We start from the raw sequence: 15,612 nt of genomic DNA, 5'->3' as shown, positions 1-15,612 counted from the left end.
TGCTGAGCTCCGCATATTCTTGTAGGGATCGATTTCGTAAAAGATGAGATCAATAAACTGAAATTCAATCTTTGTGAGAGAGTGAAACTAATGTTGTTTTGGGATGTGTTTGCCTTCAGTAAACTGTGTCAAATATCTGGACTCAAAGTCTTACTTGATATGGGTACCCGTGGATTACTATCCAAACAGTTTTCCCTCCGTTTGTCTTTGATGTTTTTTTTTCTAGGAATCTAGATTCACCACTCACATGTCTCGATTACCTCGATTTACTCCTTCATTTGCTCCTTATAAAAAGGTAACAATTTACATTCACTCGTTCATCCCGGTGAAAATTCATCAGGACAAAGAAATAGTGACAATTCACATCCACTTTGACAAAAAAAAGACGGCGACAAAATCAAACAGAAGATCAATTTATAGCAAACAGAGATCCTTCATCAATTTGGATTTAGAAAGACGAAGAAGAGGAACATAAAGGAAAACAAGACGCAATGCTTGTAGCCGTCTGTATGATAAGCGGGTCTGGAAAGTTTCTTGCTGTCATAGCCGTATATGTTCTTAGCAGGGTTGTGCACCACCTTTTATCCCAACCTTACATAACTCGTGATAAATATATTTAAAGCTGTAAGGAAAGGGCCAATGAAATGGAGAAAACGAACCATTAAGGATATTTAATATGCAACGACAGTGATGCCGATATTTGTATTACCCACAATTGAAGCATATAAAAGACACCTTTCATATCTAAACTGGAACGTGCTACACCAAAATGTCGACATGCCTCATATTAGTGAAGAACTATGAACCACATTCTAAAATGTTCAGTATGCAAAACCTCCGATAATTAAAAACAATTAATCCCTTTCTCGAGATTTATATATTGTCATTTTCAATCAACCTGCTACTTTCAGACCATTTCACAACTCCTTAACGGCTTAATCATTAGTATTTTCTTTTGGAATGCTACTTCCTTCAAAGGACATTCCTGAATCCTGCAAATTGAAAACTTTTATCACTCCACAAAGTACAGAACCATGAATCAGAGAACCATGAAGCATGCGTACCTCGATTAGATGGAAAAACCAAACAAATGCCCAGGTAGATATGAAAATGAAATACTGCCCCACTTAACTACCAAGTACTACCAGGAACTACACAAATAAGTAAAATATAGTGGGTGATAAGCTGGGTTAGAAAAATATAGTACAGAATGCTGAAGGTTTGTTTCTTGAACTGCTTTGAGTCAGACTTCGTAATAGTGTCATGACAAAAGCCTCAATAACATGCATTGCAGTTTTTTATGCATCACAACAGTCAAAATGAGAAAATATCTCAAAGTAATTGATTCTTTTCCTTCTAAAATCAGAACACAAAAGCACCGGTTTACAGGGCACCTCAAACATGCATTAGTAGTCCCTTGAATGCTTTGCTACTTCAGCTTACGAACTGAAATTAAAAGGTGTGAGGATGTAGCTCAATATAAGCACTGCACACAGCAAAACTATCAATATAGATAACGAACAGTAAATATTAGATTAAATATTTTGACTGTTTGAGTAAATCTTTGGATAGGTGATAGGTAAATCTTCTGTATGTGTACAAGAGAGTGAGAATTAGGCGCCTGCATGAGCGTGTGTGTGTGTGTGTGTGTGTGACACAGAGAGAGAGAGAGAGAGAGAGAGAATTATAATCCTAATTTGTCCTAGGTTCCTGCTAATGCACTCTAAGCAGATGCTTCTATCGGACAAGTGAAGCTGTTAAGCAATCACATTGTATGTGTAGAGCACTAATGACTAATCTACATTAAGTTAAGTCACTTCCTTTCTGGAGAAGTTGAATTTCTTCAAGAAATACTGTGTTTGATTGTATTAACCATGTTGGACTTGGACGCAAAAGCTTTAAGAAACACTTCAATCCCTGATGTAAATGCAATTTAAAACAATAGTAGTTGTAAGTTACGACGAAAGACGGATGTAACACGTCAAATGCATTCTTCAGATGATCAAGTTCTTTATCCAAATCATTGATCGCTAGGGACGGATTTACAGTGGGGGCAGCAGGGGCAACTGCCCCCGTTGAAATCCTGCAACTTTTTTTTTAAATATATTATGATATTAGACAAAAATTTTAACATTTTTATATTTTACCCCCTTTAAATTGAAAAAGGAAAAATATAAAATGAAAGGATTTAAAAATATTATAAAGCGTAGATATACTTTAATAAAAAAATTGATTAATTTCAAAAGAAAATAAAGTATTATATGTAAATATTAATAAATTTTGGATTATAAATAATTATTTCATGTAAATTTTACTTTAATTAACTTAAGTCACAACCTAATATTACTTTTCTCTCTTTTGCCTCTATCTCTCTATTCTCCTCTCTTTTCATTTGTAGACTTTTTATTTTTATTTTTAGTTATGTGAAATATCATTATATTATTGTAAAAATATTCAAGTCAAGCATAAAATGATAAAATATTTATAAAAAAAAACGCAAATCAAAGCTAAACTAATCTTGTATAGTGAAATATAGATAACGAGTAAAATAAAATTAAGACAAAGCATTCATGATACAAAATTTATTTTTAACATATCAAAGTACTTTTTTCTTTTGTTGTTTTTTTTTTTTTTTATATTGATAATGTGATAAGATGCTTTTTTAACATTATTTAAAATTTATAATAACATGTATTTGATGTAAAATAATGTTGTAAAGATGTAACCTAACAAACTTATAGATATGTAATATAACAAAATTTAAAATTTAGAAAAAAAACCTAGTATCAAATTTAAAATTATTAAAAAAATCCTATTTTGTATTTTCATATTTTATCTCATGTCTTAAAAATTATAGAGAAAATTAAATTAGTATTTGATTTAAGTTAGTAAAAGATAAATATTTTTAATAAGAGAAAGTGAATTTTAAAAAAATTTGAAACTGAATAAAGTTACATATATTTTAATATTGACAATAAAAAAAATCATACATTTTTTACTTATGAAAACTATTTAACTCAATTATATAGTATTATTTTCATTTAAAAAATGATAATATTATGTGTTTGTGTTTATTTGATATTTAAATTTGATATGTATTTAATATTATAAATTTTTATTATATTTGTATTAATTTCTATTTAAACTTTTTATAAATTTGATATTGTAAAAAATATTTCAAATTTTTTTTATTAAAACTCTGTTTTACGTTTAGAAATCATTATCTTTACATTAAATAAAAAGTTTTAAATAAATATATTATATAATAAAATTGTCCCCTCTGAAAAAATTCTTGGATCCGTCCCTGTTGATCGCCTGCATTGGAGAAGACTGGCTAGTTGTGTGAATCTACAAAATTAATTAAAACACCCTGAAAATTCGGCACTACGATGCAAACAAATATACAAAAAACATTAACAGCGATTAGCCCTGTTTGGTTCCGTGACACCCTGAGCCTAACAACGAACAAGTACTAACCCTAACAATGATTTTGTACAGCAGAGCGTGAGGGAGCTTGTAACCAGCAAACAAAACGTTATCGTCTCTGTGCAATTGCCTGACTGTTTATCATTGTTCAAAAGTTCAAGGAAAAAATTTTTAAAAAAATAAAATTAGAGCTTAATCCAGCTAACCAAACAGAATGGGACGAAAATTTGGAAGGGGGAGATTGCTAAATTATTCGCACATTCGAAGGATGTTGCCGATGGTGTGGTATTCTCTCTCGATAGTGAACGACGCCGGATTGATTATCTTGGTGTCTCTCTCGTAAGAAACCCTAAAATTCAACCAAGAAAAATATAACAGCGAGTTAGACAGATAGAGGGTTTTTAGAGACACAGTTTGGGATGAAGAAAATTACTTCTTGGTGCCCTCAGGGACGACGAATCTTTCGTAACGGTGGGGGGCATTCATGGTTTTCTCTCTCTCCTCCTCTCACTTTCTCCTCCGCAATCTCTGTTTTACTTTTTAGACCGCGCTCCTCGAAGAAAATGGTTTTGCTTGGCGTTGGCTTAGCGCCGATGAAAATGTTAGACAAGTGGTGTGACGGCGGCAGGAGTTAGAATGACGTTGCTTGTAACTTTTTCTTTAAAAATGACATTCCATAAATGGTGTACTTGGGTTGATATCTGATTACATAAATTGTGTTTTTGTAATGATTTAGGTTAACGTTTGATGTTCTCAACTAAAACATTTTAAAAAAATGATCCAATATATTATTAGTTTTTTAATTTTACAAATAAAATTAATAAGGTAACACGTGTTTATATTTAAAAATAAAAAAATTAATTAAAAAAAATGATATATGTATCACAATATTATTTTATTAATCTCATTTATAATATTAAAAAATTTTATTAATAATATATCAAATAATTTTTCTCATAAACTTTAAGGGGGGGGGGGGGGGGGGGAAGATTATAGTGTCAGCTCTAACTTGCATCCAAGAATTTCACTGTCCAATTATATACACTACTCAACTTTGCCTTCATTATTGTCTTTAATCCTCCGTTGAAAAATGCCTAATAAAAATGAGAATGCAAGTACAAAGTTATATATATATATGTATATGATATAATTCTTTTGTTTCATTTTTTTAATAATGTTTTAAAATTATGTCTTTTTATTTTTATTTTTTGAAACTCTTAATAGTGTATACTTTAAATTTATTTTTTATAATTTGTTTTTATTTTTTGATATTAAAAATTATTAAACTTTAATTTAATAAAATTTTAAATTTTGATATTAAATATATTAAAATTAAAAAAATTATTTTATGAAAATTAATATATAACAAATATTTTAGAACGAAAGAAATATAAAATTATTAATATTTTATAATAAGGTAAACAATGTTTCTTTTAATCAATTACTAAGTTCTATTAGATTCTTTTTATCTAATGTCATTTTTAACCATGTGACTAAAAATTTCTAGTTGTATAACTTTGATTTTCGAGAATTTTTAATGTATCCCGTTATCCTTGAAATCTTTTTCCTGTTGTTACATATGAGTTGTATAGTTTAATTTACACAAAACTCTTTACCATTGCATAACTTAAAGAAAAAAAAAATTTTATTACGAAATTATGCGAAGAAAATCAAACACGTTACATTTTATGATCAAACATCAAATTGTGACTCATAAGACAAGTATAAAAACTAAAAAGCTCGTGTATCTCTTAATTGACGTAATATGGTGAAAATTAGGTAGGAATCAAAAGATGTAACTTTTCCACACTTTTATTCTAGACAAATAAAAGAACAATTTGCGCATTCTCTTTTACTTTTTTTAAAAATTAAGGAAAGCTACAAAAGTAAAGGTTATGATTTTTTTTTTATACATTTTCATTTAAAAACGACAATTTAATTTATCAAATGATTGATTGTCATTGTATATATAAATAATTGATACAAAAATACAAAAGTTTTTGAATATATCACTAAATTGATATCATGCATAATTATTTTAACTATTCAAATAAAACATTATGCACTTTCCTTTTACGTAAAATTGTGATTCAAATATAATGTAAAAATAATTTTAAACGAATAAACAATTGTCACTTTCTTTTTTTTTTTTAAAGTGACAATTATATTCGGTATTCAACAATAAAAAAAAAAATCTTCCATTTCCTTGGTTGTTCAAATGAGAGAATATTATTTACCAAAAAAAAAAAACCCAACCAAAATGTAATTCAAACATGTGTTGGGACGCTGACATGGCAAATTATGATTGGTTCACCGAGACCCTAGAGCACAAGGCCTTACATCTACACCTGTCAACTTTCCATGAGACATTGCCGTTTACTTTGGCCAAACTCGGCGTATGGATGCTAACCACACCCTCTCCCTTGCGTTAAAATGAAACCAGATTCACAAATCAAGCAAACTGAACCACAGCTACGCGTCGCCGATTATTAATTTTACCCCTCACTAAAACGAAATAAACCGAAAAAGAAAAAGAAATAAAATAAAACAAAATCGGTTTTGCATTTTTTTTAATCGGCCATATTATTTTAATAATTTATTTATTATTACTTTTTTAATTTTAGGAGCGAGATCGCTAAATCTCTCCAAAACACAAAAAAATTCAAAATCCCAAAATCCCTCACTATGGCCTTTCATGTAGCTTGCCCAATTACATGGTACAATATTTTTTCATATACTTTTTTTTTTTTTTTTTAAAAGGCCTCTCTCCTTCATTTAACTTCTCTCGAAAGCTCGTTTGTATTAATGTTTCTGGTTTCTCTTTGTTTTGCAGTCAGCGAATTTGCTTCTGTTCGCTAGGGTTTCCTCGGAATCTCCAGTCTCCCAACTCCAAGAATGGCTTCTTGCAGGAAGTGATTCGACTTGAAGAGTTTTTGAAAGACCCTTGGGGCGTTAGGGTTTCTCGAGAAGGGACCGTGCAGGTCCCCTTACCTAAAGTCGCGCCGGTTCCGGCTGGGGATGTTGGTGGCGGCGCTGGTGATGCCGTGGATGAGGCGGCCTCTTTGTCGGCTCAGGCAAAGCGCCTCGCGCTTCAGAGAAAGGCTGCTGCCGCGATGGTGGCGGCCGAGCATTATGCTAGAAGGGTTGAGTCGGGTGATATTGCGGTAATATTCTTGCATTTGACTGTATGCATTTGTTTAGGTTACGTCTATATGTATCTGTACGGTATACATTAAGTTTTGCCTCTGAATTTATATCTTTGTTTTGAGTTACATCTAGTGGAGTGTCAATTTTGTTGTCATTTAGGGGCTATGATGTTCAATTTCAGCTACATGTATGTTTATATTGGTCAGTTGACTTTGGGCATATGTAGTGTGCAATTTTTTTTTGCCCAATTTAAGTTTGTTTTGCAGTCTGTTTGGATTGAATTCTGCTTTTGTGTGCTTCACTCTATTGGTTCTTCTAGTTTACTAAATAATTATATATGTATGAATTGTGATGATGTCTATATGTATAATCTGATTGATCCTTGATTTTGATACCGTAAAGCTTGCATTGTGTAGTGATCTTGGAAGTTGTGACTGTTATTGAATTTGAACTAGATTTTGGGTTTTATTTGTGATCGTCCGTTAGTCATTTTTAAAGAGTTCTTTTCACTTATTATTTAGAAATAAATATCTTTGCATGTCTATGTGAAACTATTGATGCATATTACTATGGAAAAAAGGATTCAGTGGTTGGATATTTTAGTTGATTTTGGTTTTTGTCTTTGGTAGTTTAATTTCATTTTGACTGGAAACAAAACTTTGTAAAAAATGAAAACAGGAAAGGGAAAAGGAAGGGGCCTATGTTGGAGGATGAGTTGGTCTCTAATTGCTCATTATTCTATGTACTAGTCCTCTTTGTTGGCTTTTCTAGAAGTGATGATTTTCTTTTCCTTTACAGATTGCATCAAAAAATTATGCCATAGAAGAGCAGGGTCAGTCCAACACAAATTTAATGTGTCGCATGTGCTTTTTGGGTGAAAATGAAGGAAGTGAGAGGGCAAGAAGGATGCTTTCTTGCAGAAATTGTGACAAGAAGTACCACAGGAGCTGCTTGAAATCTTGGGCTCAACATAGAGGTAATAAACTTTGTTGCCCTATTGTCTTTCAAGTCTGCAAGTAGCTGCTAGGATTTGGACTCAGAATAGAGGCACTATAATCTATTGCCCTGTTATCTTGCACTAGTGCAGTCTTATACATTTGGCATGATTGCAGATTTATTTCATTGGAGTTCCTGGACCTGCCCTTATTGTCGGACCTGCGAGGTATTTTATTATGCATATTAGTACCCATTTGCAACCAATAATGTTCAAATTTTTTGGTTGCATTCATTGCTATTCATCTCCTCTCTTTAGGTATGCCGAAGTACTGGAGACCCAACTAGGCTTATGTTCTGCAAAAGGTGTGATGGTGCATACCATTGCTATTGCCAACATCCATCGCACAAGGTTGGATGAGAATTGCTTGTTGCTTAGTTTATATCTTGTAATCTTGATTAAAATAGAATGGCTCACATAATCCCTGTATTTTGCAGAATGTTACTTCTGGGCCATATTTATGCCCAAAGCATACTAGGTGTCACAGCTGTGGATCCAATGTCCCTGGAAATGGTTTAAGTGTGCGGTATGATTGTTAACCCATAGAGAAGAAGCTTTTGCATTTAAAAATTTTTCCTATCTGTGCATATTGATGCTTCATTTTTCTTTTAAACTATTGGAACTCTTTAATATCGCTTGTGTCTTTTAGTGTTTGACAACTGATAGCTAATGATTTGTCCCGACCTTCTGCACAATCATTTCTTGTAGTATTAATATCCAGATTTTATCATTTTCTTATAAAACTCTCAGGTGGTTCTTGGGATACACTTGTTGTGATGCTTGTGGAAGGTTGTTTGTGAAGGGAAATTATTGCCCTGTATGCTTGAAGGTAAATTCATTCTTCCGATAATCATTTGTGTTTGGTTGGTCTAATTCTAGGTACATAAGTCCCCTGGCTTAGAGAGTTTGGAAACAATCCCTTCCCCTAAAATTTATTCCTTGATAAAAAAAGCAGAATTATGGGTATTCTGAACTACTTTTATTTGATCGATTATAGCAGCCATGTGAGTACTACTATACTTCATGATTTTTTAAAAAATGAGCTTTCTAGACATTTTGGCACAACTTTTCAGGTTTACAGAGACTCTGAATCGACACCCATGGTCTGCTGTGATGTTTGTCAGCGCTGGGTGCACTGCCAATGTGATGGCATCAGGTTCCTCGCTACCTTTGTACTTTTAAACAACTGCCAATCCAATTTCTGCTCTGTTATCTTGTTTATTGCAAGTTTTTGACTGTTGATTAATTTGAATAGGATAGTTCCTGTCACATTATGATTTTGAGTTTGACACTAATAGATGTGTATGAATTTGAGTTTTTATGCGGTCAATGTTGATGGTTTGTCTTTCAATGAGCATCAAGTCCAATGGGTTTATTCCTTGTAAATGTATAGGGTCAAAATGGATGGTTGAATTTCTCAAGATTTTTATAAAATTCTATCTGCATAAGCTATTTCCTTGCAAACGCTCTAATACTCCAGTGAAACAAGCAAATTCACCTTATTTCTTCTTTACGGCAACCGCACAAGTTTTGGATCATTGTTTATTTATGAAAGAAATGTTTTGCAGTGATGAAAAATATCTGCAGTTTCAAGTAGATGGAAATCTCCAATATAAATGTGCATCATGTCGTGGGGAGTGCTACCAGGTAGCTTTGAATTGCAGTGTTCCTTCCTCCCTCTCCTCTCATTCTCAGGAGGGAGAGGGTAAAGAATTGTTTTTAACTTATGACTGATGTCATAAATGTCTTACCAGGTTACAGATCTTGAGGATGCTGTTCGAGAGCTTTGGAAGAGGAGAGATGGCGCTGATCGAGACCTGGTTGCTAGCTTGAGGGCTGCTGCAGGGCTGCCAACTCAAGAAGAAATATTTTCTATCTCTCCATATTCAGATGATGAGGAAACTGGTCCTGTGATGTTAAAAAATGAATTTGGGCGTTCCCTGAAGTTCTCTCTCAAAGGGATAGCTGACAAGTCACCAAAGAACAGGGAATATGTAAAGACATCTTCAAGTAAAAAATATCTCAAGAAAAAGGCATATCAGGCTTCTTTAATTAGCAAAGGAGAATCACAGCTGAGTTTTGAAGGGAACCAGGATATCCAATCTCAAGGATACAGCTTGGGTGAGGACAGGAACAATGAAGTTGCGTCTCAGATAAATGAAGAACAAGATATTTCTTCTCCTGTTGCAGGAATTTGTTCTACCAAACAGCCAGGGGTTTTGAAACACAAGCTGGTAGATGAGGTGATGGTTAGTGATGAAGATAGAGCATCTCGTGTTCTTAAAATCAAAAGCAATAAACCACATGATTTAGATGGTGGAGATGATAATGGAAAACTTGGTAGCAAGTCAAAGACTGTGAAAGCAAAGAAGTTAGTCATAAATCTAGGAGCACGAAAAATAAATGTTACCAACTCCCCAATGTCTGATGCTTCAAGCTTTCAAAGAGAACAAGATGTGATTTCTTATAATGGTATGCACTTACTTTCTCTGTCTATGAGATAACTTGAACTGCATGATTGTGCATATTATGATGATCATATTTTCCTACAGTCAGATATGCATCATTTACTCTGATGTGCTGTTAGTCTAGTAACCTCCTAGATTGCTACTTAATATGTCTAGCCATGCCGAAAGATCTGCATTAGGTGTGATAAACTATTATACTTTGATCTTAGTTATGTTTTTCTCGAACCCCTTTTATTTGTTAAGATTGTACTTATAAAAGAACAAGATATTATATGACTTGCAATAAATTGGTTTTTATTATCTCTGGTTCAGAGAGATTAATCTAAACGCTATTCTGCCTTTTCCTCTTGCTTGACTGATTATCAGGTGTTCAATATGCAAATCAACAGAGAATGGATGACAAGTTTCTGGATAGGCGTGACATTGCTGCTAAATCTGGTGATGGTAATATAGCAATGATGATCCATTGCTTTGCTGTTAAAAAGTTTAGTTGTTGTGCTGGCATTGGTGACCATTTGGAAGATGTTTTTCTTTGAATGTTCTATAATTCAGACAGTGAGAATGCTTTCTGTTTGCAGGAGACAGAGTTGATCACTCCATTAAGTCAAGAGGTGTGAAAATTGCGGTAAGGGAAGGGAATTCAATAAAGTTTGGAAAAATTAGGTCAGAAATTCCTGAATTGAGGTCCAAAGTCGGTGCAGCAAACAGTTCTGATGGGTATGGAATTGTTCCTCTAGAACACACACCCATTGCATCAGGAAAAGGAAGCATTGATGGAAGTAGGCTTGCTGCTGCACCTTCAGGTGAGGTCTCCACACTAAGAGGGGGCAAGGTGATGTCAGGAAAGCAGTTGGAAAACAGGGCTGATACATATGGTGAAAACAATGCAGATTATGGTCGCACACCTGTCTTGAAGCCAAAAGATCCCAAACCGTCTCTTAAATTTAAATTGAAGAAACCTAATCTTGAGAATCAGAGTTCTCAGGTTCATTCTGAGGAAGAAAAGCGTTCTATAAAGGGCCAAAGGTCAAAAAGAAAAAGACCGTCACCCTTCATGGAAAAATCATTGTTTATTGAAGATGAAGATCTAGATGTCACACAATCGCATCAAGACAGCTTAATGGATGGCATGATGGACGCTAGTTGGATTTTAAAAAGGTTGGGTAAAGATGCAATTGGAAAGAAAGTTGAAATTCATCAGGCCTATGACAATTCATGGTAAGATTTGGCTTCTCTTCTTCATTGAAAAGACCACAAGGCAATATCTGGGTGAACCATAGGCCTATGCCTCTCTAGATCTTTTGCTCATGATTAATCCAAGTCCCTTAACCCCACACCCCTCGTTTATTTCCATAGGCGACTGCAGAACATTTACACTTCTGAATATGATCTCTAAAAGAAGAAAGAATCTGTAGTGTTTTCAATATCATGAAGATAATTTGAGCTTCACCCAAAGTATTCTTTAATAATTGTAGATAGTAGATTCTTTAGGTATATTCCCTGAATTTACTCCATATTTTTCACATTGAACAACCAGGCATAAGGGAGCTGTTACTGACATCATTGAAGGCACATCCACGTTATCTGTCATGCTAGATGATGGTAGAGTGAAGACTCTGGAACTTGGGAAGCAAGGCGTTCGTTTTGTTCTTCAAAAACAGAAGAGATCAAAAATTTGAAACTGAAAGCCTAATTTATTCTTAGTGAGTGGTCTTGTAGAGATTTTTCCATTTTTTCCTGTTTTAAAATGTAATTTTTCGTGCTTTGTACGGATGCTACTTATTATAGCTTAGGGATTTTCTTTCGGGCAGTTCATTTTTCTAGTGAAGAATCAAGCCTGTCCATGAAGGTCTTATTATTTTTCTAGTGGCCAATTTTCTTTTGCGCCTCCTATCTCAATGGATGTATCTGAATTCACATTTGATCTTTAAGCGTAGCTCTCTCTCCCATCTCATTGCAGGTCATCAAACTTGTATCGTTTTCTCAATTAATCTAATGACTTAAAGCAACCCATTCCACGAGCCTTTTATCAATGTTTCGAGATTCAATGACAGAAAGAAAGATTGCAACCATTTCCTGATTACTTTATTACTCGGCATGACGTTATTTGTTAATGCAAAAGAATCACCTCAAACAAGTATGAACGTTCTGTTTTTTCTTCGTTAGTCCCTTCGGCTTAAAGGATTCAAATGGTTTTACTTTGCCATAATTTAAGAATTCACATCTTCACCTAGTAATGGAATGGTTTTGAAGCTACAGATGCTCAGGCTTAAAAAAAGGATTTGAATTGGCTGGATGTTTTTTGATTTGGCTGGCAATACCCTCCTAGTAAAATAGAAATGAAAAAGAAGGTATCATATATTTCTTATAATAATTATACAGGAGGGCATCGGCAAGTCCTTGGCAGACTTTGGGACATGTTGATACTGCAATATATGGTGCAACAAGTAGTAGACTTACACGCAGCGAGGTGATAGAAGATTGCTGCCCTTAATTGATGCATTTTGCTCCATTTTGTTATACAATTAATATCTTCTTGTTGTTTACACTTCTACTTTTAGATCCTTGAACGATAACAAGAATATGAGGATTCTGTTCTGGGAAGAGATAATGTCCAAGATGTGGGAAGGTAGGCAGTTTTGCCAGTTTCACAGCTTCATTGCAATTCTCCTTGTTGATCATGGGGAAGTGATGCTGTTAGTGGTCGTTGTAGATGGTTTTCAAAGCCTTGAGAAACATACCTGTGTTGTTACAATCTGTACTGATACTATTTTCTGTTTTAATTTGGTTATATTTCGATTGTCAACTTTTTTTACTTGGAGATTGGAAATGGTCTGTGGAAGCGCAAAGCCGCCTGACTCTGCTTGCAGCATTGCACAGTATGAAAATTGTTACGAGCCTTCTTACTTCTGCCTTCAGGAGAGTTAGGGCTGGATAGTTTGGCCTACAAGTAAACTACAAACCTCTGCTACTTTAAGCAGATCAGTTTCTTTAGCTTTTATCATTTTAGGGAATGCACTCCATTTATTAATTCAAAGAAGCTTCCCGATTGGAATCCTTAAAGTCTTATTAAACTTTTTCTTAGCGGGCTGGTACTTAAAACTTTACTTTCCTATTGAATCCATCTAAGTTCTCTCTTTTGATACAGTGAATGAAGTTCTGACAGTTTTTGTTATTGCAGACACAATGAAATCCTGATTCAGTCTTGGATTCACCTATCGCAAGGGTGTCATCTGGTCGTGAAGATCTTTTTGCTAATGTACATGATTTACTGCCACCCCCATATGATGCAAGAGAACAGGAAGCATTGTATGCTTAGATTTGGCATGCCTTAGGTTCCAACTGAGATAATCCCGAATGACAAATTTTTTGAAAACGTCCTAATTGGTCCCATTCCATTTTATATGCTTTGTACATCAACGGTTAATTCAAAACATTTTGCTGTCACTCTATGGTGATTAGAACCACTTGGACATTTCTAGTCACCTGTAAATCTGTGTGTTTCTTCACTTCCCCCACGTAGTCAGTTTTCTATAGCCATGCGGCAAAGTTTTGGTAGCCCTTGTGTTTGTAAAAGTTGGACTTACTGAATTGTAGCAATATATTTCATGAATATATTGTTGAGAAAGAAAAAGACATTTCATTTCATTTGTTTTGTTATACATGATATGTGCTGGTTTGTCCATGATCCTGTTTTTCTGGCCTGCCTTTATCTAGCAGCAAGGGATAAGAATTCAAAGTGAGGGAAGAAGAATAAATGAAGAGAAGGAATGAATTATCTGGAGAGAAATGCAGGAGTTCTCGTAATTGCTGGTCCCCATTTTCTGAAAATGTGAACCACCTAGGAGATTTCATGGCCACCACAGTTTTCCACCTTGATAATACGAATGATGTGGCACTCAAATATTGGCCCAAAATTTTCTTTCGATAAGGTCTCAGATTCGGATGCTCCACCAACGACTTCATTTCTTCTCCTTCACGTTCCTAAACTAAGAATTTAACTAACTAGAAACCTAAACCCCTCACAGTCAGAAACTCTTTGACGCCCGCCAAGTACCTGCAGAAAAATGGCTTCCATCACAACGACAGCATCATTACTCAGCAGCACCACCAGCCTCACAAAAGTTTCTCCCACAATTGCCCACCGTAGACTTGTGGTTGCCAATGTTGCCAAAGGATCCCAAGTGGAGAGTGTTAAGTTGAGTGGTGATAGCAAAAGAGAGTGCAATAATGGCAGGAGGGAGTTGATGTCTGCAGTTGCAGCTGCTGCCGTTTGGTCAGTTGCTGGAGTTGCAGCGGCGGGGGAGCCAAAACCTGGCACCCCAGAGGCCAAGAAGGTGTATGCTCCTGTTTGTGTCACCATGCCAACTGCCAAGATCTGTCACAAGTGAGGCACTGCTGTAGTTTGGCTATGGCGAGTGCTAAATGATTTAATTTGCCAGTACTTGTAATCTTTAATTATATATCTCGGAGGAACCCACTTCAATTTAGTGCGTTATTTTGTCTGATGATCACAATGGATGCGTTGATGGTTGAGACCAACTTTGTATTTGTTTTCCCTTACCGTACGTTGTTTTATTTTGATCACTCTGGTCTGGTTAGAACTTTAACTCCACGAGTTATGAACTCGATTCTGAAATCATGCGCCCGAAAACTGAAACTCACTTGTTCAAGTACAAGAACTGGGGATAAGCATGGTTACGTAAAAATAAACTCTATTCATATATTTGATAAGAGTTCGATTATTTATGTTCGAATTTTGATTATTTATGTTCGAGTTCGAATTTAAATTCGAAATATTTTATTAATTAAAATAATAAAAATATATTTAAATATAAAAACTCGATTAAGCTCGCGAGATATTTGAGTCAGATATAAGAATATTTAAATTCGACTTGATCGATAAGTCGAACTACTCGAATTCGAACTCGACTCGATAATAGTCTAACTAAATTTAAGTTTTCTTCGAATTAAATCTGAGTAACTTATAAATATTAATGTATCATTTATACTTCTAATCACATATGTATATATGGATCCTTCTTTAAAAGGAAGATAATCTTAATTGCAGTTCATTGACTTAAATAATACAAAAGAAACTAGTTTTTCAACATTATTTATTCAGAATTTTGAGATTTATTTGTTTGAAAGTTTAATTGATATTCAACTAATTAAAAAAAATCAGATAGAAAAGACCTTATTTATTTGAATTCAGAATTTGATTCATGCAATTTTTTTTGTAAAAAATTAATGAAATAAAATATATTTATTTATTTGATAATAAATACAAGTGATATTGGATAAAATTTATATGAAATTTTTTAAGTAAAATTTATAAAATTTAAAAAAATGATTTAATAAAAATTTTAATAAAATTTTTTAATTTATAAAATTTAATATAAAAATCAATGATATATAAAAAATATTTAAAATATTTAAATTTAATATATATTTATTCAACGATAAAAATTTTATCAATATTTTTATTAAAAATATTTATCTAAAATTATATATCAAAATTTAATAAAACCTTTAAAATTTTTGAACATTTAATTTATATAATAAACATTTTATCAA

The 15,612-nt window shown here is 33.6% G+C and overlaps 2 protein-coding genes across 6 annotated transcripts; both read left to right on the top strand.

The window, feature by feature from the left end:
• The first annotated feature begins 6,054 nt into the window (after nucleotides 1–6,054).
• LOC111313683 (uncharacterized) lies at nucleotides 6,055–11,966 on the top strand. Of its 2 annotated transcripts, XM_022914355.2 has the most exons (13): nucleotides 6,055–6,143; nucleotides 6,260–6,590; nucleotides 7,372–7,549; nucleotides 7,686–7,735; nucleotides 7,826–7,918; nucleotides 8,005–8,093; nucleotides 8,318–8,396; nucleotides 8,641–8,723; nucleotides 9,136–9,214; nucleotides 9,322–10,039; nucleotides 10,402–10,479; nucleotides 10,614–11,253; nucleotides 11,573–11,966. In XM_022914355.2, exons 1-13 carry the CDS (start codon nucleotides 6,112–6,114, stop codon nucleotides 11,712–11,714), a joined length of 2,592 nt encoding a protein of 863 aa, XP_022770090.2. In that variant the 5' UTR covers nucleotides 6,055–6,111; the 3' UTR covers nucleotides 11,715–11,966. The 2 variants fall into 2 exon arrangements, with proteins under 2 accessions (XP_022770090.2, XP_022770091.2); XM_022914356.2 differs by lacking the exons at nucleotides 8,318–8,396; nucleotides 8,641–8,723.
• Nucleotides 11,967–12,044: 78 nt separating this feature from the next.
• On the top strand, nucleotides 12,045–14,622 carry LOC111313684 (photosystem II 5 kDa protein, chloroplastic-like). Of its 4 annotated transcripts, none has more exons than XM_089752244.1 (4): nucleotides 12,045–12,172; nucleotides 12,418–12,505; nucleotides 12,597–13,127; nucleotides 13,217–13,683. In XM_089752244.1, the coding sequence occupies exons 1-3, from the start codon at nucleotides 12,133–12,135 to the stop codon at nucleotides 12,961–12,963; spliced, it is 495 nt and encodes a 164-aa protein (XP_089608370.1). In that variant the 5' UTR covers nucleotides 12,045–12,132; the 3' UTR covers nucleotides 12,964–13,127; nucleotides 13,217–13,683. The 4 variants fall into 4 exon arrangements, with proteins under 4 accessions (XP_089608370.1, XP_022770092.2, XP_089608369.1 ...); XM_022914357.2 differs by having other exon boundaries at nucleotides 12,098–12,505; nucleotides 12,597–12,664; nucleotides 12,858–13,127; XM_089752243.1 differs by having other exon boundaries at nucleotides 12,098–12,505.
• The last annotated feature ends 990 nt before the right edge of the window (nucleotides 14,623–15,612 follow it).

The sequence above is a fragment of the Durio zibethinus genome, chromosome 23, assembly GCF_047325235.1.
Source record: "Durio zibethinus cultivar Kanyao isolate XHJ-2024 chromosome 23, ASM4732523v1, whole genome shotgun sequence".
NCBI lineage: Eukaryota > Viridiplantae > Streptophyta > Magnoliopsida > Malvales > Malvaceae > Durio > Durio zibethinus.
Note: the sequence above shows the minus strand (reverse complement) of the source record. Positions and strands in the feature narration are given on the sequence as shown.